The following is a 17,416-nucleotide window of genomic DNA, read 5'->3' as shown; positions in this document are numbered from 1 at the left end:
CTACAAATTGAGGGGTGATAGATATAAGACAGATGTCAGAGACAGGCTTTTTACACAGAGAGTGGTGAGGACGTGGAGAACCCTGCCTGCCAATGTAGTGAACTCAGCCACATTAGGGGCATTTAAACAGTCCTTAGATAAGCATAAGGATAATGATGGGATAGCGTATCAGAGATAATGGGAACTGCAGATGCTGGAGAATCCAAGATAATAAAATGTGAGGCTGGATGAACACAGCAGGCCCAGCAACATCTCAGGAGCACAAAAGCTGACGTTTCGGGCCTTGACCCTTCATCAGAGAGGGGGATGGAGTGAGGGTTCTGGAACAAATAGGGAGAGAGGGGGAGGCGGACCGAAGATGGAGAGAAAAGAAGATAGATGGGGAGGAGAGTATAGGTGGGGAGGTAGGGAGGGGATAGGTCAGTCCAGGGAAGACGGACAGGTCAAGGAGGTGGGGTGAGGTTAGTAGGTAGGAGATGGAGGTGCGGCTTGGGGTGGGAGGAAGGGATGGGTGAGAGGAAGAACAGGTTAGGGAGGCAGAGACAGGTTGGACAGGTTTTGGGATGCAGTGGGTGGAGGGGAAGAGTTGGGCTGGTTGTGTGGTGCAGTGGGGGTAGGGGACGAACTGGGCTGGTTTTGGGATGCGGTGGGGGAAGGGGAGATTTTGAAGCTGGTGAAGTCCACATTGATACCATTGGGCTGCAGGGTTCCCAAGCGGAATTTGAGTTGCTGTTCCTGCAACCTTTGTGTGGCATCATTGTGGCACTGCAGGAGGCCCATGATGGACATGTCATCTAAAGAATGGGAGGGGGAGTGGAAATGGTTTGCGACTGGGAGGTGCAGTTGTTTGTTGCGAACTGAGCGGAGGTGTTCTGCAAAGCGGTCCCCAAGCCTCCGCTTGGTTTCCCCAATGTAGAGGAAGCCACACCGGGTACAGTGGATGCAGTATACCACATTGGCAGATGTGCAGGTGAACCTCTGCTTAATGTGGAATGTCATCTTGGGGCCTGGGGTAGGGGTGAGGGAGGAGGTGTGGGGGCAAGTGTAGCATTTCCTGCGGTTGCAGGGGAAGGTGCTGGGTGTGGTGGGGTTGGAAGACAGTGTGGAGCGAACAAGGGAGTCACGGAGAGAGTGGTCTCCCCGGAAAGCAGACAAGGGTGGGGATGGAAAAATGTCTTGGGTGGTGGGGTCGGATTGCAGATGGCGGAAGTGTCGGAGGATGATGCGTTCTATCCGGAGTTTGGTGGGGTGGTGTGTGAGAACGAGGGGGATCCTCTTTGGGCGGTTGTGGCGGGGACGGGGTGTGAGGGATGTGTTGCGGATGTGTACCCGGTGTGGCATCCTCTACATTGGGGAAACCAAGCGGAGGCTTGGGGACCACTTTGCAGAACACCTCCGCTCAGTTCGCAACAAACAACTGCACCTCCCAGTCGCAAACCATTTCCACTCCCCCTCCCATTCTTTAGATGACATGTCCATCATGGGCCTCCGGCAGTGCCACAATGATGCCACCCAAAGGTTGCAGGAACAGCAACTCTAATTCCGCTTGCAGCCCAATGGTATCAATGTGGACTTCACCAGCTTCAAAATCTCCCCCTCCCCCACTGCATCCCTAAACCAGCCCAGTTCGTCTCCTCCCTCCACTGCACCACACAACCAGCCCAGCTCTTCCCCTCCCCCCACTGCATCCCAAAACCAGTCCAACCTGTCTCTGCCTCCCTAATCTGTTCTTCCTCTCACCCATCCCTTCCTCCCACCCCAAGCCGCACCTCCATCTCCTACCTACTAACCTCATCCCACCTCCTTGACCTGTCTGTCTTCCCTGGACTGACCTATCCCCTCCCTACCTCCCCACCTATACTCTCCTCCCCACCTACCTTCTTTTCTCTCTATCTTCCGCCCGCCTCCCCCTCTCTCCCTATTTATTCCAGAACCCTCACCCCATTCCCCTCTCTGATGAAGGGTCTAGGCCCGAAACGTCAGCTTTTGTGCTCCTGAGATGCTGCTGGGCCTGCTGTGTTCATCGAGCCTCACATTTTATTATCTATTGATGGGATAGTGTTGGGGGGTGGACTTAGATTAGTTCACAAGCCGGCGCAACATCGAGGGCTGAATGGGCCTGTTCTGTGCTGTATTGTTCTCTGTTCTATATTCTATTATGGCCCGGTAACACTGAAGAAACGTCCGATATGTTTCCATTTCAAGATGCTGAGTAGCTCACAGGGGAATTTGTACTGGTGTTCCCATATATCTGCTGCTCTTGTCCTTCTGGATGGAAGTGGCTGTGGAGTTGCAAGATGCTGCTGAGAATCTTTGGTGAATTTCAGTGTGCAGATGGTACACACTGCTGCAACTGTGTGTCAGTGATGTAGGGATTAGATGTTTGGGGATGTGGCAATCAAGTGGGAGTAGCTTTTTCTATGGATGGTGTTGAGCTTCTCAAGAGTTGTTGGAGCTGCCTCCAACCAGGCAAGTAGGGAGTATTCCATCACACTACTGACTTGTGTAATGTCGATGTTGGGCAGGAATTGGTGTGTCAGGAGGTGAATTGCTCACTGCCGGATTCCGAACCTCTGACCTGCTCCTATAGTCACAGTATTTATTTGGGTAGTCTGATTTAGTTTCTGGTCAATGATAAACTCTAGGACGTTGATAGCGGGGAATTCAGTGATGGTCAGACCATTGAATGTCAAGGGCAATGGTTAGATACTGGAGTACTGTGTACATTTCTGGTCACCTTACTGCAGGAAGGGTGTGATAGCACTGGAGGGGGTACAGAAGACGGGGTACAGAACCAGGTTGTTTCCTGGGTTGGAACAAGTGAGCTGTCAGGAGAGAGTAGATAGGCTGGGATGGTTTCCTTTAGAGCAGGGAAGGCTGCAGAGGGTCATGAATGAGGTGCATCAGATTATGAGGGGGGTGGACAGGGTGAATGGAGAGCATCTGTTCCCCTTGGTTGAGAGGTCAGTCATGAAGGGGCACAGATTTAGTGTAAGGGACAGGAGATTCTGAGGGGATTTGACAGAAAAAAATCTTTTTCACTCCGAGGTTCATGCAAATGGGACGAGAGTGGCGAGCAGAAACCTAAAATAAACGTTTAAAATATATTTGGAGGAGCACTTGTCACACCATAACATTTCAGGATATGGGGCCAGGGTGGGAAATTGGAATTAGCGCACCTTTAGGGATAGTTATTGTCAGTGCAGACGCAATGGGCCGAAGGGCCTGTTCCACGCTGTATGATGCACTGGTCGCATTCCCCAAGGGTGTTGGCCGTGTGAGGGCATTCAGTGATGGTAGCGCCATTAACATCACGGGCTCAATGGTTAGATTCTCTGTTAATGGTCACCCCCAGGATGTTAATACTGAGGGAAGCAGCAACGGCAACGCCATTGAACATCGGGGGCGCGATGGTTAGATTTTCTTTCTCTCAATGATAATCTCCAAAATGTTGATAATTGGGGAGAATTAAAGCTCTCCATTAGATTTTAAATCCATCAAACTGCTTCACTCCCTTTTAAATTATTTGCATTAAACTGGTCCCCACTGACAGCCTCAATCGATGGGCGAACTCCATGGTTTTGAACTCGGTGTGTTTTCTCCTCAGTTCCTGTCTCAGATGCTGTGCTGATACCCCGCACCAACGGGACTGAGATACAGCCCGGGGACCGCCTTGTTCTCCGGTGCCTGGTGAGGGAAGGCACTGAGCCCCAGTTCATTTGGTACCGAGACAACGTGCCGCTAAGGAACGGCAGTGCGAGCTCCCATGTGACTGCCGATGGTGGTGAGCTGGTTATTCATTCATTCCGGAGAGACAGTGTCGGGAGGTATCACTGTGCAGCGATCAACACAGGAACCGACGGCACCATTTTTAACGTGACCAGCGATTATATCGAATTCACGCTGCGAGGTAACAGTGACAGTCAGATCAGACACAGACAGAGCACAGGGAAAGGCCATTCGCTCCATCCAGTCCGTGCCAGTCAGAAACAATTAACCATCTCAGTTAGGAAGGTGACGTGAGGTTATTAATCCAGCTGCCTGGGTCATTTTCCCGGGATCCCAGTTCAAATCCCGCTCATACCCGATGGTAGAATTTGAGCGCAATAAAAATCTGGAAGTGTAAATCTTATGGAGAAGGGCGTGCAGAGGAGATTCACCAGGACGTTGCCCTGGGGTGGTGCATTTCAGCGATGAAGAGATGCTCAGTAAGCTCAGGCTGTTTTCTTTGGAGCAGGGAATGCTGAGGGGGAACTGATAGAGGTGTGCCAGTCTGTGTGGCACAGGGACTGCTGTGGGGGGATGAGGAAGCAGCTGCTCCCCTGGGTGGAAGTGTAAATAACAAGGGCAGCATCATTTGAAAGTGAAATGCAGGAGGTTGAGAGGGGGTTTGAGGATTGTCTCACCCACAGGGCTGTGGGGGCTCGGAGGGTAGTTGAGGTGGGAAACCTCGCAGCCTTTAAAGAGAACTTGAATGAAACTCGACGTGCCATAACATTCCAGGCTGTAGGGGGCCGATTGCAGGAAAGTGGGTTCAGTGCAGGGAGCTCAATGGGTTCAATTCTTCCGTGTTTTCCATCCCCCCGTGGGTGGCAGGGAGTTACATACCTGCAGGGGTTGGTCACTCTGATGATGATCGTGTGCCTCACATAGGGCTGATGCGGTAACACTTCCCGCTGAGTTTGTTAACGTGAGCCGGATGTTGTTGAATTTCAGCTCGGAGTTATTCCACGGAGATCGCGGCCTCGCTCGTCCCAGTTCTGCTGTTCGCCGGCCTGATCGCGTCGGCGTGGTTCATCCACAGGAGGGGCCACACAGGTCTGTAACTTCCCACGGGGATCGGGTTTGTTCCCCGGGGCATGGCATTGCCGTCCACGCCCCAGTGTAACCTTTGCAGCTGGACAGGGTTGGGGTGGGGGACCCGGGGAAGGAGTTGTTGGGTCAGGAACTGGGGTGGACCGTGTTCCTGACAGTAGGAGGGAGAGCACTCACCAAGTTAGCCTCCTGGATCGGGTAAATGTGACCAATACTCCCACTCTGTGTTACCTCAGAGAAGAGGAGAGGCATAAGATCGTGTGAATCAGGAACAGGAGGAGGCCATTCAGCCCCCTCAAATCCTTGCTCCACTAATCCTCACCCTAACTTAAACTCAATCCTACCGCTAAACTAAATCTTTGTCCTAAACCGAGCTCTCATTCTCATTCTAATCTTGCCTCTCAGCCAAATGCTAACTAAAACTAATAACTAACCCAAGCCTTAAGCCTAGCCGTAGACTGAACACTGACCCTCACCCGAACCCTCGCCTCATCACCTTAAACCAAACCTTAATGCTGAACCAACCTTAACCCTAACGCTGGCCCAACCCATAACCCAAAACCTAACCATGACCCTAATCCTAATCTGAATCCGAACACTAACCTTAAACTGAATACTAACCCTCACCATAAAACAATCCTTAACCTCATGCTAACCCTAACTCTGGCCTTGGCCCTCACTCAGACACGAACGAAACCCTCACCTAATCCCTGTCACAAGTGGTTAATGTGCATTCAGATGGGTTTGATGATTCTCATCTATTGATGTGTTTGCTCTCTGCTTATGACTGAGAAAGGGCTTTGCAGCTCCTGTCTGGAACAGCACAAAGCTACTGTCCAATACGCTAAGAATGTTATCTCTCTACCTGCAGGCAATTCCTCACCTGTGTCACAGCCCAAGAGGTAAGGGGATGAAACTGCAAATTTTATATTTGCCATTGTTTATCCTGATTCCCCTTAATCAGGGAGCGACAACGAGCAGAAGAACTGAGAGAGGGAACTTGGGTATTGCCTTATCCTTTTAATATGAGCCTGACAAACCAGGAAACAATACTCCTGGAAAGTCCCAGGTGGCTTTTATTCATTCACAGGGGTGTGCGTGTCACTGACAGGGCCAGCATTTTATTGCCAATCCTTAATTGCCCCAGAGGGCAGTTTTGTTAACCAGCTTCTAGAGTCACAAATGGGCCAGACCAGGTAAGAATAGCAGATTTCCTTCCCCAAAGGACATAAGTGAAAAGCGATGGGGAATTGGGCAGCTCCTTGAGGGTGAGAAAGCTCCATGTTTGGATGGAAACCAGGGACGTGGGACCAATGAATAACAGGGTCTCACTGGGCTTTGTAATTTCCGTGGTAGCTTTGCTGTTTTGTTGAAGCTGAGCGTGGGGTTGAAAGCGTTGTGTTTGAAATGACAACTTCCTTCCCTTCCCCTTTCTACTGGAAATAGATCCCAAGCTTCTGGTGAAGTGGCAGCAGCCAGCAACCTGGAGTATGCAGTAATCGGAGCAGCACACAATGCTGGTGAGTGCCATTGAATCGGTGTGGTTATAGAGCCCCACACAGTGACGGTGCACCATAACCTGGTAGGAATTCTGGTCAATCGTCCAAGCTGTCAGCTGGGCTAGAATGGGGTGGTTTTCCTTGGAGCTGTGGAGGCTGAAGGGGAGGACAGCAGCCAGGAAACAGGACTAGGCCATTCAGCCCACCTATCCTGTTCTGCCAGACATTATGATTATAGCTAACCATCTAACTCAGTCCCTGGTTCTGAGAGAAATGCGGAGGCCATTCAGCCTGCCCATTGGCCGGCCCATTGGGTAGTGTCACAGCTGACCATCCGACTCAATCCCCAGTTCCCAGCTTTCTCCTGCAGACACTTCAATCCCTTTCACCCTCAAAGATGCCAACTCCTCCTTCTTTGAGGTGTATAAACTGATAAGGGGCAGACATACGGGAGACAGGAAGAAACCCAACCCCTTCTTGAAGGACTCAATGACCGGGGGGTTGGGGACATGGATTGAAGGTAAGGGGCAGGAGGTTTAGACGGGGATGTGAAGGAAAATGTTTTCATCCAGTCAGTGATGGGGAATTTGGAACTCACTGCCTGTCAGGGTGAGAGAGGCAGAATATCTCATCACATAGGTCATGCCTTACAAACCTTAACGAGTTTTTTGAGGATGTGACTAGAAAGGTTGTTGAGGGTCGAGCTGTGGATATGGTGTATATGGACTTCAGTAAGGCATTTGATAAGGTTCCCCATGGTAGGCTCATTCAGAAGGTCAGGACGAATGGGATACAGGGGAACTTAGCTGCTTGGATACAGAATTGGCTGGCCAACAGAAGACAGCGAGTGGTAGTAGAAGGAAAATATTCTGCCTGGAAGTCAGTGGTGAGTGGAGTTCCACAGGGCTCTGTCCTTGGGCCTCTACTGTTTGTAATTTTTATTAATGACTTGGATGAGGGAATTGAAGGATGGGTCAGCAAGTTTGCAGACGACACAAGGGTCGGAGGTGTCGTTGACAGTGTAGAGGGCTGTTGTAGGCTGCAGCGGGACATTGACAGGATGCAGAGATGGGCTGAGAGGTGGCAGATGGAGTTCAACCTGGATAAATGCGAGGTGATGCATTTTGGAAGGTCGAATTTGAAAGCTGAGCACAGGATTAAGGATAGGATTCTTGGCAGCGTGGAGGAACAGAGGGATCTTGGTGTGCAGATACATAGATCCCTTAAAATGGCCACCCAAGTGGACAGGGTTGTTAAGAAAGCATATGGTGTTTTGGCTTTCATTAACAGGGGGATTGAGTTTAAGAGTCGTGAGATCTTGTTGCAGCTCTATAAAACTTTGGTTAGACCGCACTTGGAATACTGCGTCCAGTTCTGGGTGCCCTATTATAGGAAAGATGTGGATGCTTTGGAGAGGGTTCAGAGGAGGTTTACCAGGATGCTGCCTGGACTGGAGGGCTTATCTTATGAAGAGAGGTTGACTGAGCTCGGTCTCTTTTCGTTGGAGAAAAGGAGGAGGAGATGGGACCGAATTGAGGTATACAAGATAATGAGAGGCAGAGATAGAGTTGATAGCCAGAGACTATTTCCCAGGGCAGAAATGGCTAGCATGAGGGGTCATAGTTTTAAGCTGGTTGGTGGAAAGTATAGAGGGGATGTCAGAGGCAGGTTCTTTACGCAGAGAGTTGTGAGAGCATGGGATGCGTTGCCAGCAGCAGTTGTGGAAGCAAGGTCATTGGGGTCATTTAAGAGACTGCTGGACATGTATATGGTCACAGAAATTTGAGGGTGCATACATGAGGATCAATGGTCGGCACAACATTGTGGGCTGAAGGGCCTGTTCTGTGCTGTACTGTTCTATGTTCTATGTTCTATGTTCTATTGAAGAAAGATTGAGATGTGCACTTGTGATGCCAAGGATATGGAGGCAGGTGCTGGGAAAATGTGATTAGAGAATAGGGAGGTGGTTGCTTTTGAACAGCACAGACCTGATGCGCTGATGGGTCTACTGCTGAGCTATAAGCCCCTATCTTTAACCAGTGTCTTTTACAGACGGCTGTTGCTGTTAATACCTTGTGACTGGACCTCCTTCAGGGTGTTTTGCCTGACACAACATGCTTATTTGATCGGAAGTAATGTCGGAAACTGAGGGCGCAGTACTCTGGTATTGAGAAATCCAACTGATGTTGGTTACAATGAGTGATTGTGTACAAAGGCTTGGCTCCTCAGAGACACAAGTGCTCCATGCAAGTGATAATGAAGGGAAGCAAGCTTCCTGTACAGCAGTCTTTATAGTGGTTGTAGTGAACTGAATGATCTCCAAGGATATTAACTGCATGCATATTTATTTATCTATGCGTCTTCTTATCTAAATGAGGCTACAGGACCTAACATATAGGAGCAGAATTAGGCCATTCTTTCCATCAGGTCAGCTGTGCCACTTGACCAAGGCTGATGTGTTTGTCAATCTCATTCCCCTTCCTTCTCCCATCACCCTTGATCCCCCTTTTTAATCAAGAAGCTATCTATCTCTATCTTAAAACATCCATCTGTCTATCCGTCCATCAGTCGATTAAATTTGTCCATCCAGCTCTGAAATTTATTATCTATCCATGAATCTGTGCATTGATGTTGCATGTGTCATTTAGCCCATTATAGCGCTGCTCTCTGATTGATGTGTGTTTTTCATGTGCACTTTATTTCTTTGTAGAAAACGCCGCTGCGGATATAGTTTATTCAGTGGTCACCACCAAAAAGAGAACAGAGTCTGGTAAATATTTTGTTTGTTTAATGCTATGTTTAAGAGAGAGACAGAGGATCGTTGCAGCTCCAACAATATCATGATCCCAGTTACTGTGGAAACGCCGGTGTGTGGCCAGTTCCAAATAGAGAAATACCACAGTGCTTGCAGTGACAGGAGTGTGAGGGAACAGAGGGTCTACCAAAAGAAACATCCAGATTTGTGAATGAATGGACAGTGAACCAGCCAATCAGAAACAAGCCCCGATCTGATCTGCCATGACCCTTTATTCCCCTGCAGATAGGGTCAAGGATTTGGAGATGATTTATATGTTGTCAGTGACTCAGAACAGACACACAGAGCAATGAGAAATGGTTAACAGGGACTGCCAATGCTGGAGTCTGAGATAACAAGGTGTGGAGCTGGATGAACACAGCAGGCCAGGGCAGCATCAGAGGAGCAGGAAAGCCGATGTTTCAGAAAATGAAGAAGAGTCCAGACCTGAAATGTCCTCTTTCTTGCTCCTCTGACCCTGCCTGGCCTGCTGTGTTCATCCAGCACCGCATCTGGTTATTCCAAACAGAAGGGGTATGGTCTAGTTATATTATCACTTCACTGTTAATCCAAAGACCCTGGCTAATGTCCTGGGGACCTGGGTTTGAATCCTCCCACAGAATTTGAATTCAATAAATATCTGGAATTCAGAGTTCAATGACCATGAAATTGTTGTGGAAAAGCCCAATGAATTTACCAATGCTTTTTAGGGAAGGAAGCTGCAATCCTTACCTGGTCAGGCCAACATGTGACTCCAGACCCACAGCAATGGAGACAGTTAGGGGTGGGCAATAAATGCTGGCCTGGCCAGTGACACCTTGTGAATGAATGAAATAAAAATATATCGCCGTGTGTGTTGGTGACTGTGTTATGAAGGCGGTCGCTTCCCAATTACTGTTTAGTACATGTAGAAACATTCTGTGCGTGACATAAGCAGTGGGACATGCATTTTACACTTAACTGAGGCAGACGTAGATCATTTTCTCTTAAAACTAAGAACTGTGGATGCTGGACATCAGAAATAAATTCAAATATTTCTGGAGGAGCTCAGCAGGTCTGGCAGCATCTATGGATAGAGAGAAAGCAAGTTCCATTTTCCTCATATAATACGCAAGGCGGATATGCAAAATGCTACCACCTGCTGATTTGAGATGACAGAGAAAATAAAAGCACCGCATGTCATATTGTTGCTCAGAAAGATGAACTTACAATTATCACACGGATACCTGTCAACACCCACAAGGGACATTTGAACTGAAGTTGGCCTTGTGTACAATGGAATTCAAACACATTCTAGCCTTTGTCTGAAGGGAATGAGTAGTAAATGGTCATGTTCTACATAGCCACCAGCCTGCTCTTTCATAGGAGAGAGAGAGTGAAGGGGAACTGGGTGGTGTTTTAACTTTTAGAGAATCACCACGCCTCAGGAGAGGGGAGAGGTTCAGAAGGAGCATCCTTCAGGGTAGCCTCAGCTGGTGTGGGAATTGTACCCATGCTGTTGGCAAGGGTTGGCATGTAATGTATGACAAAAACCAGCCATCTAGCCAACTGAGCTATCTGGAACTATCAGCATGCAACAGCTAAAACCACCCTCTATCTTCTACCTTTGACCATGTTCACATTGTTATTGAAGCTGTCCTGAAAGGGACAACATTGGCAGAGATATAACATCCAAGAGTGGATGTCCATTCATTCTCAAATTCCTATTTTTGCATAAAAAGCAATCCTGGAATACAGTAAGTTCTCAATAAACAATGTTTCTTTCCTAAGGTGTGTGACTTTCAATGAAACAAAACTGAACAAATTAGAGTTTCTCATTGCAACTAATATGATAAGTATAGAGACAAAAAAGCTGCAGATGTTGGAATCCAAGATAGACAAACCAGGAGGCTGGAAGAACACAGCAAGCCAGGCAACGTCTGGAGGGAGGCAGCGGTCAGCGTTTCGGGTATGGCCCTTCTTCGGGGCTGGAAGTGGGGGTTGTGCCTGAGGTGTTGACTGCTCCTTTTCTCCGAGTTCTGCCTGACTTGCTGTGTTTGTCGACAATATGGTGAGTCTAGTTTAGTTCTTCAGATGGTTTGACACGAGACTAAGTGTATTAAACTCTTGAGTTGAAATAGTGTTCTTTCCTAAATTCCTACATTTATGAGCAACTGTTGAATTTATTTTAAAGGAATTAAAGTTGACAGTGGACACTTTAAGTACATTAATTGAAATGGTTTGGAGGGATATGGGCCAGATGCAGGCAGATGGAACCATTTTAATTTGGGATTATGCTTGGCATGGACTCGATGGACCAAAGGGTCTGTTTGCATGCTGTGTGACTCTAAAACCCAAATGGACGTTATCTGTATGGTTCACTCTTGTCGTTTTCATGTATAACAACAGGGCGAGTCATGCAAAGGCTGATAAGATTAAGGCGGCCTGCTGAAGATGTTGCAATGACCTGCATCCTAAAAAACTGACCCGCTGTGTGATTGACCTGAATGCAAATTGTAGGCTTTAGCCAGAGCGAGGTTTCTAAATGCAATCTTCTGAAGTTTCTGGGCTGATTGAGGAGGACAATTTATTAAGCATTGCACCAATATAAAAACACAGCCATGCTTTTGAAAGATTCAGTTACATCTTTAATGTTGATCAGCCTTCAATTCGTCCAAATTGAATCGTCAATGTCTCCAAAGAGTTCCTTCTCAACTTAGTCTGTTTTATTTTCAGGCAGCAGTGTTGGTTTCTCCTCGAATGGGAAGGAGGTATGTTACATTTTAAGCCTAAATAGACCACAGCTATTGCCACAGGAAGTGCAGGTAATTTATAACTTACATCCGCGCAGTAAAACATTAACTATTGGTTCATATCAGACTGATCACAGGAAATACCTTACAAATTAGGAGCTGGAGTCGGCCATTCAGCCATTCCAGCCTGCTCTCCCCATTCAATTTTCTGGTCCTGACTGCGTTCTGTCGCAGAGAATCCCACAAGGATCCCACTCTCTTGGTGAAGACATTTCGCCTCATCTCAGTCCTTACCTATCTCCTTTATATTGTGACCCCTGGTTCTTGACTTCCTCCCAGTCACTAGGAACATCCTTCCAGTGTTTACCGTATTTAGTCCTGTTAGAATTTTACAGATTTCTATGAGATTCTTCCCTTATTCGCCTAAACTGCAGTGAATATAATCCTAGCCAATCCAGTCTCTCTTCATGTGTCCATCCTGCCATCCCAGGAATCAGTCTGTGAAACCTTCACTGCACTCCCTCCATAGCCAGAACATCCTTTCTCAGATAAGGAGACCCCAAACTGCACACACAATACTCCAGGGTTTGGTCTCACCCTGTACAATTGCAGCAAGATATCCCGGCTCCTGGGCTCGAACCCTCTCGCTTGAAGGCCGGCATCTCATTTGCCTCCTTCACCACCCGCTGCCCCTGCGATACTCACTTTCAGCGATTGATGTACGGGGGACACGCAGGTCTCATTGCACCTCCCCCACTCCCATTCCATCACTGTTTGGATAATCACCACCTTCCTGTTTTTGCTCTCAGTTGGTTAACCTCATGCTGATCTACATTAGCTGCCACTTACTGAATTGTCCAAATCACACTGAAGCATCCTGTAGCCTCCTTCACAGCTCCCCTCACCCCCAGCTTTGTGCCTGCCTTTAAACACAGTGGGAAATATCCAGCAATGCTTTATCAATGGAGTAGGTCACTCACTGTTTCACATTCCACTTCCAGTGCCTGGAGATAAGTGAGTTTCAAACTTGTGGCATTACTGGTGTTGGTGTTCCAGTTACTCCTGTACAGAATTAAAACATCACTGACCGTGACATTAAATAGTTGCCAGTTCATTGTCATTCACACCCAATTGGTAGCTACAGTATGTACCATCTACAAGATACACAACAGAAATTTCCCAAAGATCCCCAGACGGCACCTTCCTAACCCACAGCCACATCCATCCAGAAGGACACGGGCAGCGGATACATGGCTACACCACCCCTTGTGTGTTCCCCTCCAAGCCGCTCACCATCCCAACTTGGAAATACATTGGCTGTTCTTTCAGTGTCACTGGGTGAAAATCCTGGAGTTCCCTCCTGAAGCGCATTGTGAGTCAACCTACAGGAAATGGGGCTGGAGCAGCTCAAGAAGGCGGCTCAATACCACCTTCTCAAGAGGGCAGCTAGGGACAGGGCAACAAATGCTGGGCCCAGCCAGCAATGCCAATGTCCCTGAGTGAATGGAAACAAATCAAAAGCCCTTTCAGCCTTTTCTGCTCCAAGCATCGACCTGAGCCTGTCCAGCCTCACTTCACTGGTGAAATGTTCTGACCCAGGCAATATCTTGGTGAATATCCCTCTGCACCCCCTCCAGTGCAATTACATCCTTACTATAGTGCGGAGACTGGAACTGCACACAGTGCTCCAGCTGCAGCCTCACCAAAGTCCTGTACAGCTCTGACATCACCTTCCCACTTTTATCATCTGTATGGCACACCTCAGGCACAGGTGGGACTTGACCCCCAGCCTCCTGGCTCAGAGGTAGGGAAATTACCACTGCACTACCCAGATTCCTAACTTGTGGCACTGAACTTCCTGTTGGTGATTCCTGTTTCCCACTGATATCCACTCCTACCTTTAACTACAAATGGCCTCTCCCACCTCTTCACCTTCCTGCTCCCACTCAATTCCAATTCCATTCCAATATCATTCCAATTGCAGGATGCCAAGCCTGACCCCAATGATTCCTGTATCACATACGCCACACTGAACCTCAGCGAGCTCTCAGAGGAAGAAGACAGAGCGGATGGAAATGTTTACGAGAATATTCCACACAAGTAAGAAAGAAGAAGACAGATGAGAGGCGGGTCATTCGATTTTTATAGACTGTCTGGTGAAGAGGTACAATGTAACTCCTGTGTACAGATCGCAAACTTGTGAACTTTGCGATGGAAACCATCTTTCACACGTTGTTCTGCTCCACTCATTGTGAAGCTAATTTCATGTTGTTGCATCTGTTGGTCTGTTCTGGACATTGCAGGCCGTTAGTTTTGTAAATTCAAAACTATTTCAGCAGCTGTGGTCTTTGGAAATTTAATACCTGCCTCTCCTTCCCTCTCATGTACATGTCTGAGGATTGAGCTTTTCAGTTGGTCCATGTTTAAGGGGAGGAAGACATCATCTGCCACCTTGTGCGCATGGAACAGGAATCTCCCCTATTCTGACCAACTTTGAACAGGAATTGCCAGAAGGATCTGACAGTTGGGAGATATATAAAAGGAGAAACCAGCCAATTTCAATGGTTACATTCCAGGGCGAAAGAGACCTGGGGTGTGGGGTTGGAAGGAGCAACTTCTGGCCCCACAGAAGGAACACACACTGAGCTGCAAGCCACTGAACAAACTGGATAGAAAAGGCATGGATGAAACAGAGTCTATACGGAAAAGACTAGATCTCCCAAAGAACCAAAACCCCTGCTGGACACTTCAACTCGGCTTTCTGAGATTCCAAAACCCATTGTGGGAATGGGAACGTAGGGGGTTTCTCTCCGCTGCAGGTATTTTGGAAACGCCACATTGTCAGGATGGGGGATCACACACCTCCAGAGTGGCAGGCTTGACCTTTGAATGGGGAAGCGATGGCCTCATGGGATTATCGCGGAACTGTTAATCCAGATGTTCCAGTGATGTTCTGGGGACCCGGGTTCAAATCCTGCAACACAGATTGTGGAATTTAAATTCATCAAAATCCTGTAATTGAGAGTCTGATGGTGACTGTGAATCAATTGTTGGGAAACCCCATCTGGTTCACTCACGTGGTTTAGGGAAGGAAACTGCTATCCTTACCTGGCCTGGCCTTCATGTGACTCCAGACCCACAGCAAAGTGGTTGATTTTTAACAGCCCCCTGGACAGCTAAGGATGGGCAACAAATGTTGGCCTGGCCAGCAATGCCCTCATCCCATGAATTAAAAAATGTCGGCTTTTTAGTCCCGACATACAGACACTCTCGCTGCACCACAAAAGGGTTTGGGTTGATGTAAGTACAGGCTTGGTAGAAGACGTTAAGATTTTAACATCGACGCCGTCTGGATCTGACAATTGCTGGCCACCAAGAAAGGAGCAGCGCAAGTCCGATTGCAAACTGGTGAACACCAACAGGGACAACACCAGCGCGAGGGCCAAAGGGTCTGGTCAATAGGTACCAGGTACCTTTGAATGGAACAGCAGGACTGTGCTGATGAATTGTTCACATTCGAGCCAGTAAGGATGGTGACTGGCTTATTGCTGTTTTTTAATCACGATGACCCCTCGTTCAGGCGAAGGATGTGGGGCATTGCTGGTAAAGACAGCATTTGTGCCCCTCATCATAGAGTCATCGGGGCTATTTCTGTGCTCTGTGACTCTTCGGCCTAACTCGTCCATGCCAACCTGGTTTCCTAAACTGACCCAGCCCTGTTTACCTGTGTTTGAACCATATCCCTTCCAACCTTTCCTATCCATGTATCTGCCAAAATTTCTTTCAAATATTTATAATTTTACCCACCTCCGCCACTTCCCCTGACAGCTCATTCCATATACCCACCACTGTCTGTGCGAAAGATTTGCCCCTCAGGCCCCTTCTAAACCTTTCCCTTCTCACCTTAAACCTATGCCCTCCACTTTTGGACTCTCCAACCCTGGGGTTAAAGACCTTGGCTTTCACCTTATCTATGTCCCTCATGATTTTTAAAACCTTCAAAGGGTCACCCCTCAGCCTCCGATGCTCTGGAAAAAAAAAAACAGCCTATCCTTATAGCCCAAACTCTCCATTCCTGACAACATGGTTATGTTCATTTTTTTCACCCTTTCCAATTGAATAACATCCTTCCTGTAGCAACATGACCAGAACTGTACACAATGCAACAAGAATATCCTTATCAATGCCTTGTACAGCCACAACATGATGTTCCAACTCCTGTCCTCCATGCTGCTTTCCCGATCCATCACCATTTCGATAATAATCTGCATTCCTGTTTTCTTATTTCTCCCAAAGTGGTAGCCTCACATCAATCCACATCAAACTGCATCAGCCGTGCATTTGCCCACTCACTCAATTTGACCCAATGGCATGGAAGCATCTCTGCATCCTCCTTCACAGCTCCCCCTCCCTCCGAACCCTGTGTTGAGATGGAAAACTAAATGAAAACACAATGGTCCCAGTGTTTATGAAGCAATGGAAAGTATTGTTCATGGATGGTGTACATTGGGATGGGTTTAATCTGTCGCTGTGTTATTGTAAATGTAATTTCTTGATGATATTTGCTTTTGTACACAACAATGCTGCCTTTGGAGATGAATAAAATTGTAACACACAACAAATTGGTGGATTTCTTTTTTAAAATCAAGGTGCGTTGGTGGAACCCCCGGTGATCCAATGTGAGGCGGGTATCAGAGACCGAACTTGGGGATTACTCTCAGGGACGGGAAGGTGATGCAAGGTGCAGTGAGCCAACACGTCAGCCACAGTCTCCCCTGGGTCACCAGCATCGCCCCTTCCATCCGTCGCTCATGTGTGGGTGGGAGGGAGGGGGGAGGGTGCGGGACGGAGGGTGAGATATCGTGGTGGGGAGGGGTAGAGGGTAAGGGAAGGAATATATGTGAGAGAAAATGTTTGAGGAAAGTTTATGTCAACGACCGTCTGAGATGTTTTGTGAGATTAAATGTGCGCGTAGGATGTTTTGTGTGGCTGTGCGTGAATGTGTGTGACAGTGTGTGAGAGTGTGTGTGTGCGAGAGAGAGCAAGAGTGTGTTGTGAATGTGTTTTTCTGTGAGTTTAAGAGGCTGTATGTGGGTGAGTGTGAGTTTGTTTGAAATTATGTGTGAGATAATGTGAGTTTGTACAAGAGTCTGAGCATAAACTGTGATTGCATGTGAATGTGTAAGGGAATGTGAGAGAGATTATGACAGTTCTGAGTGTGTGTGGGTGTGTGATATTCAATGTAATTTTGTGAATGAATTTGTTTGAGCAAACATGTGTTTGTGTGAATGCAAACTGGTGTGACTGTGTGTCAGACCGTGTGTGTGCACACGCACCTGTGAAGGACGTGTGTGTGAAATTGTTCCAGTGTGTATGTGTCTGTCAGACTGTGTGTGAATATGTGACCATGTCAGTGTGTGCGTGTCTTTGTGCGTGTGCGGTGCGTGAGAGGGAGAATAGCGAGAAAAGGGACTGAATTGTGGGGGTGGGGGTTAGTCAAGGAGGATGGAGTTGGGGTGAGACTGAGCGGAAACAGGATGTGGAGCATAGAGTGAGGGGAAGGCTGGTGTGAGTGT

The 17,416-nt window shown here is 47.9% G+C and overlaps 1 protein-coding gene and 1 long non-coding RNA gene across 4 annotated transcripts in view; both read left to right on the top strand.

Moving 5' to 3' along the window:
- Nucleotides 1–17,416, top strand: part of LOC132206971 (junctional adhesion molecule C-like) — a 37,132-nt gene that overhangs the window by 3,683 nt on the left and 16,033 nt on the right. For 2 of the 3 annotated variants that reach the window (XR_009443261.1, XM_059642113.1), the window contains exon 2: nucleotides 3,608–4,508. Coding sequence is in view for 2 of the 3 variants with exons in the window: in XM_059642113.1 (XP_059498096.1) it covers nucleotides 3,608–4,023 (416 nt within the window). In the remaining variant the exon portion in view is untranslated. Of the gene's footprint in view, nucleotides 1–3,607; nucleotides 4,509–17,416 lie in introns of those variants that run through there. The other variant, XM_059642114.1, reaches the window with a different exon arrangement.
- LOC132207080 (uncharacterized) lies at nucleotides 5,699–16,471 on the top strand. Its single transcript, XR_009443315.1, has 4 exons — nucleotides 5,699–6,335; nucleotides 9,025–9,084; nucleotides 11,824–11,858; nucleotides 13,825–16,471. It is a non-coding gene; the product is annotated as an uncharacterized LOC132207080 (long non-coding RNA).

Source organism: Stegostoma tigrinum, chromosome 44, assembly GCF_030684315.1.
Source record: "Stegostoma tigrinum isolate sSteTig4 chromosome 44, sSteTig4.hap1, whole genome shotgun sequence".
In the NCBI taxonomy this organism is placed as follows: domain Eukaryota; kingdom Metazoa; phylum Chordata; class Chondrichthyes; order Orectolobiformes; family Stegostomatidae; genus Stegostoma; species Stegostoma tigrinum.
The sequence above is the reverse complement of the archived record's forward strand: the minus strand, read 5'-3'. Positions and strand labels throughout refer to the sequence as shown.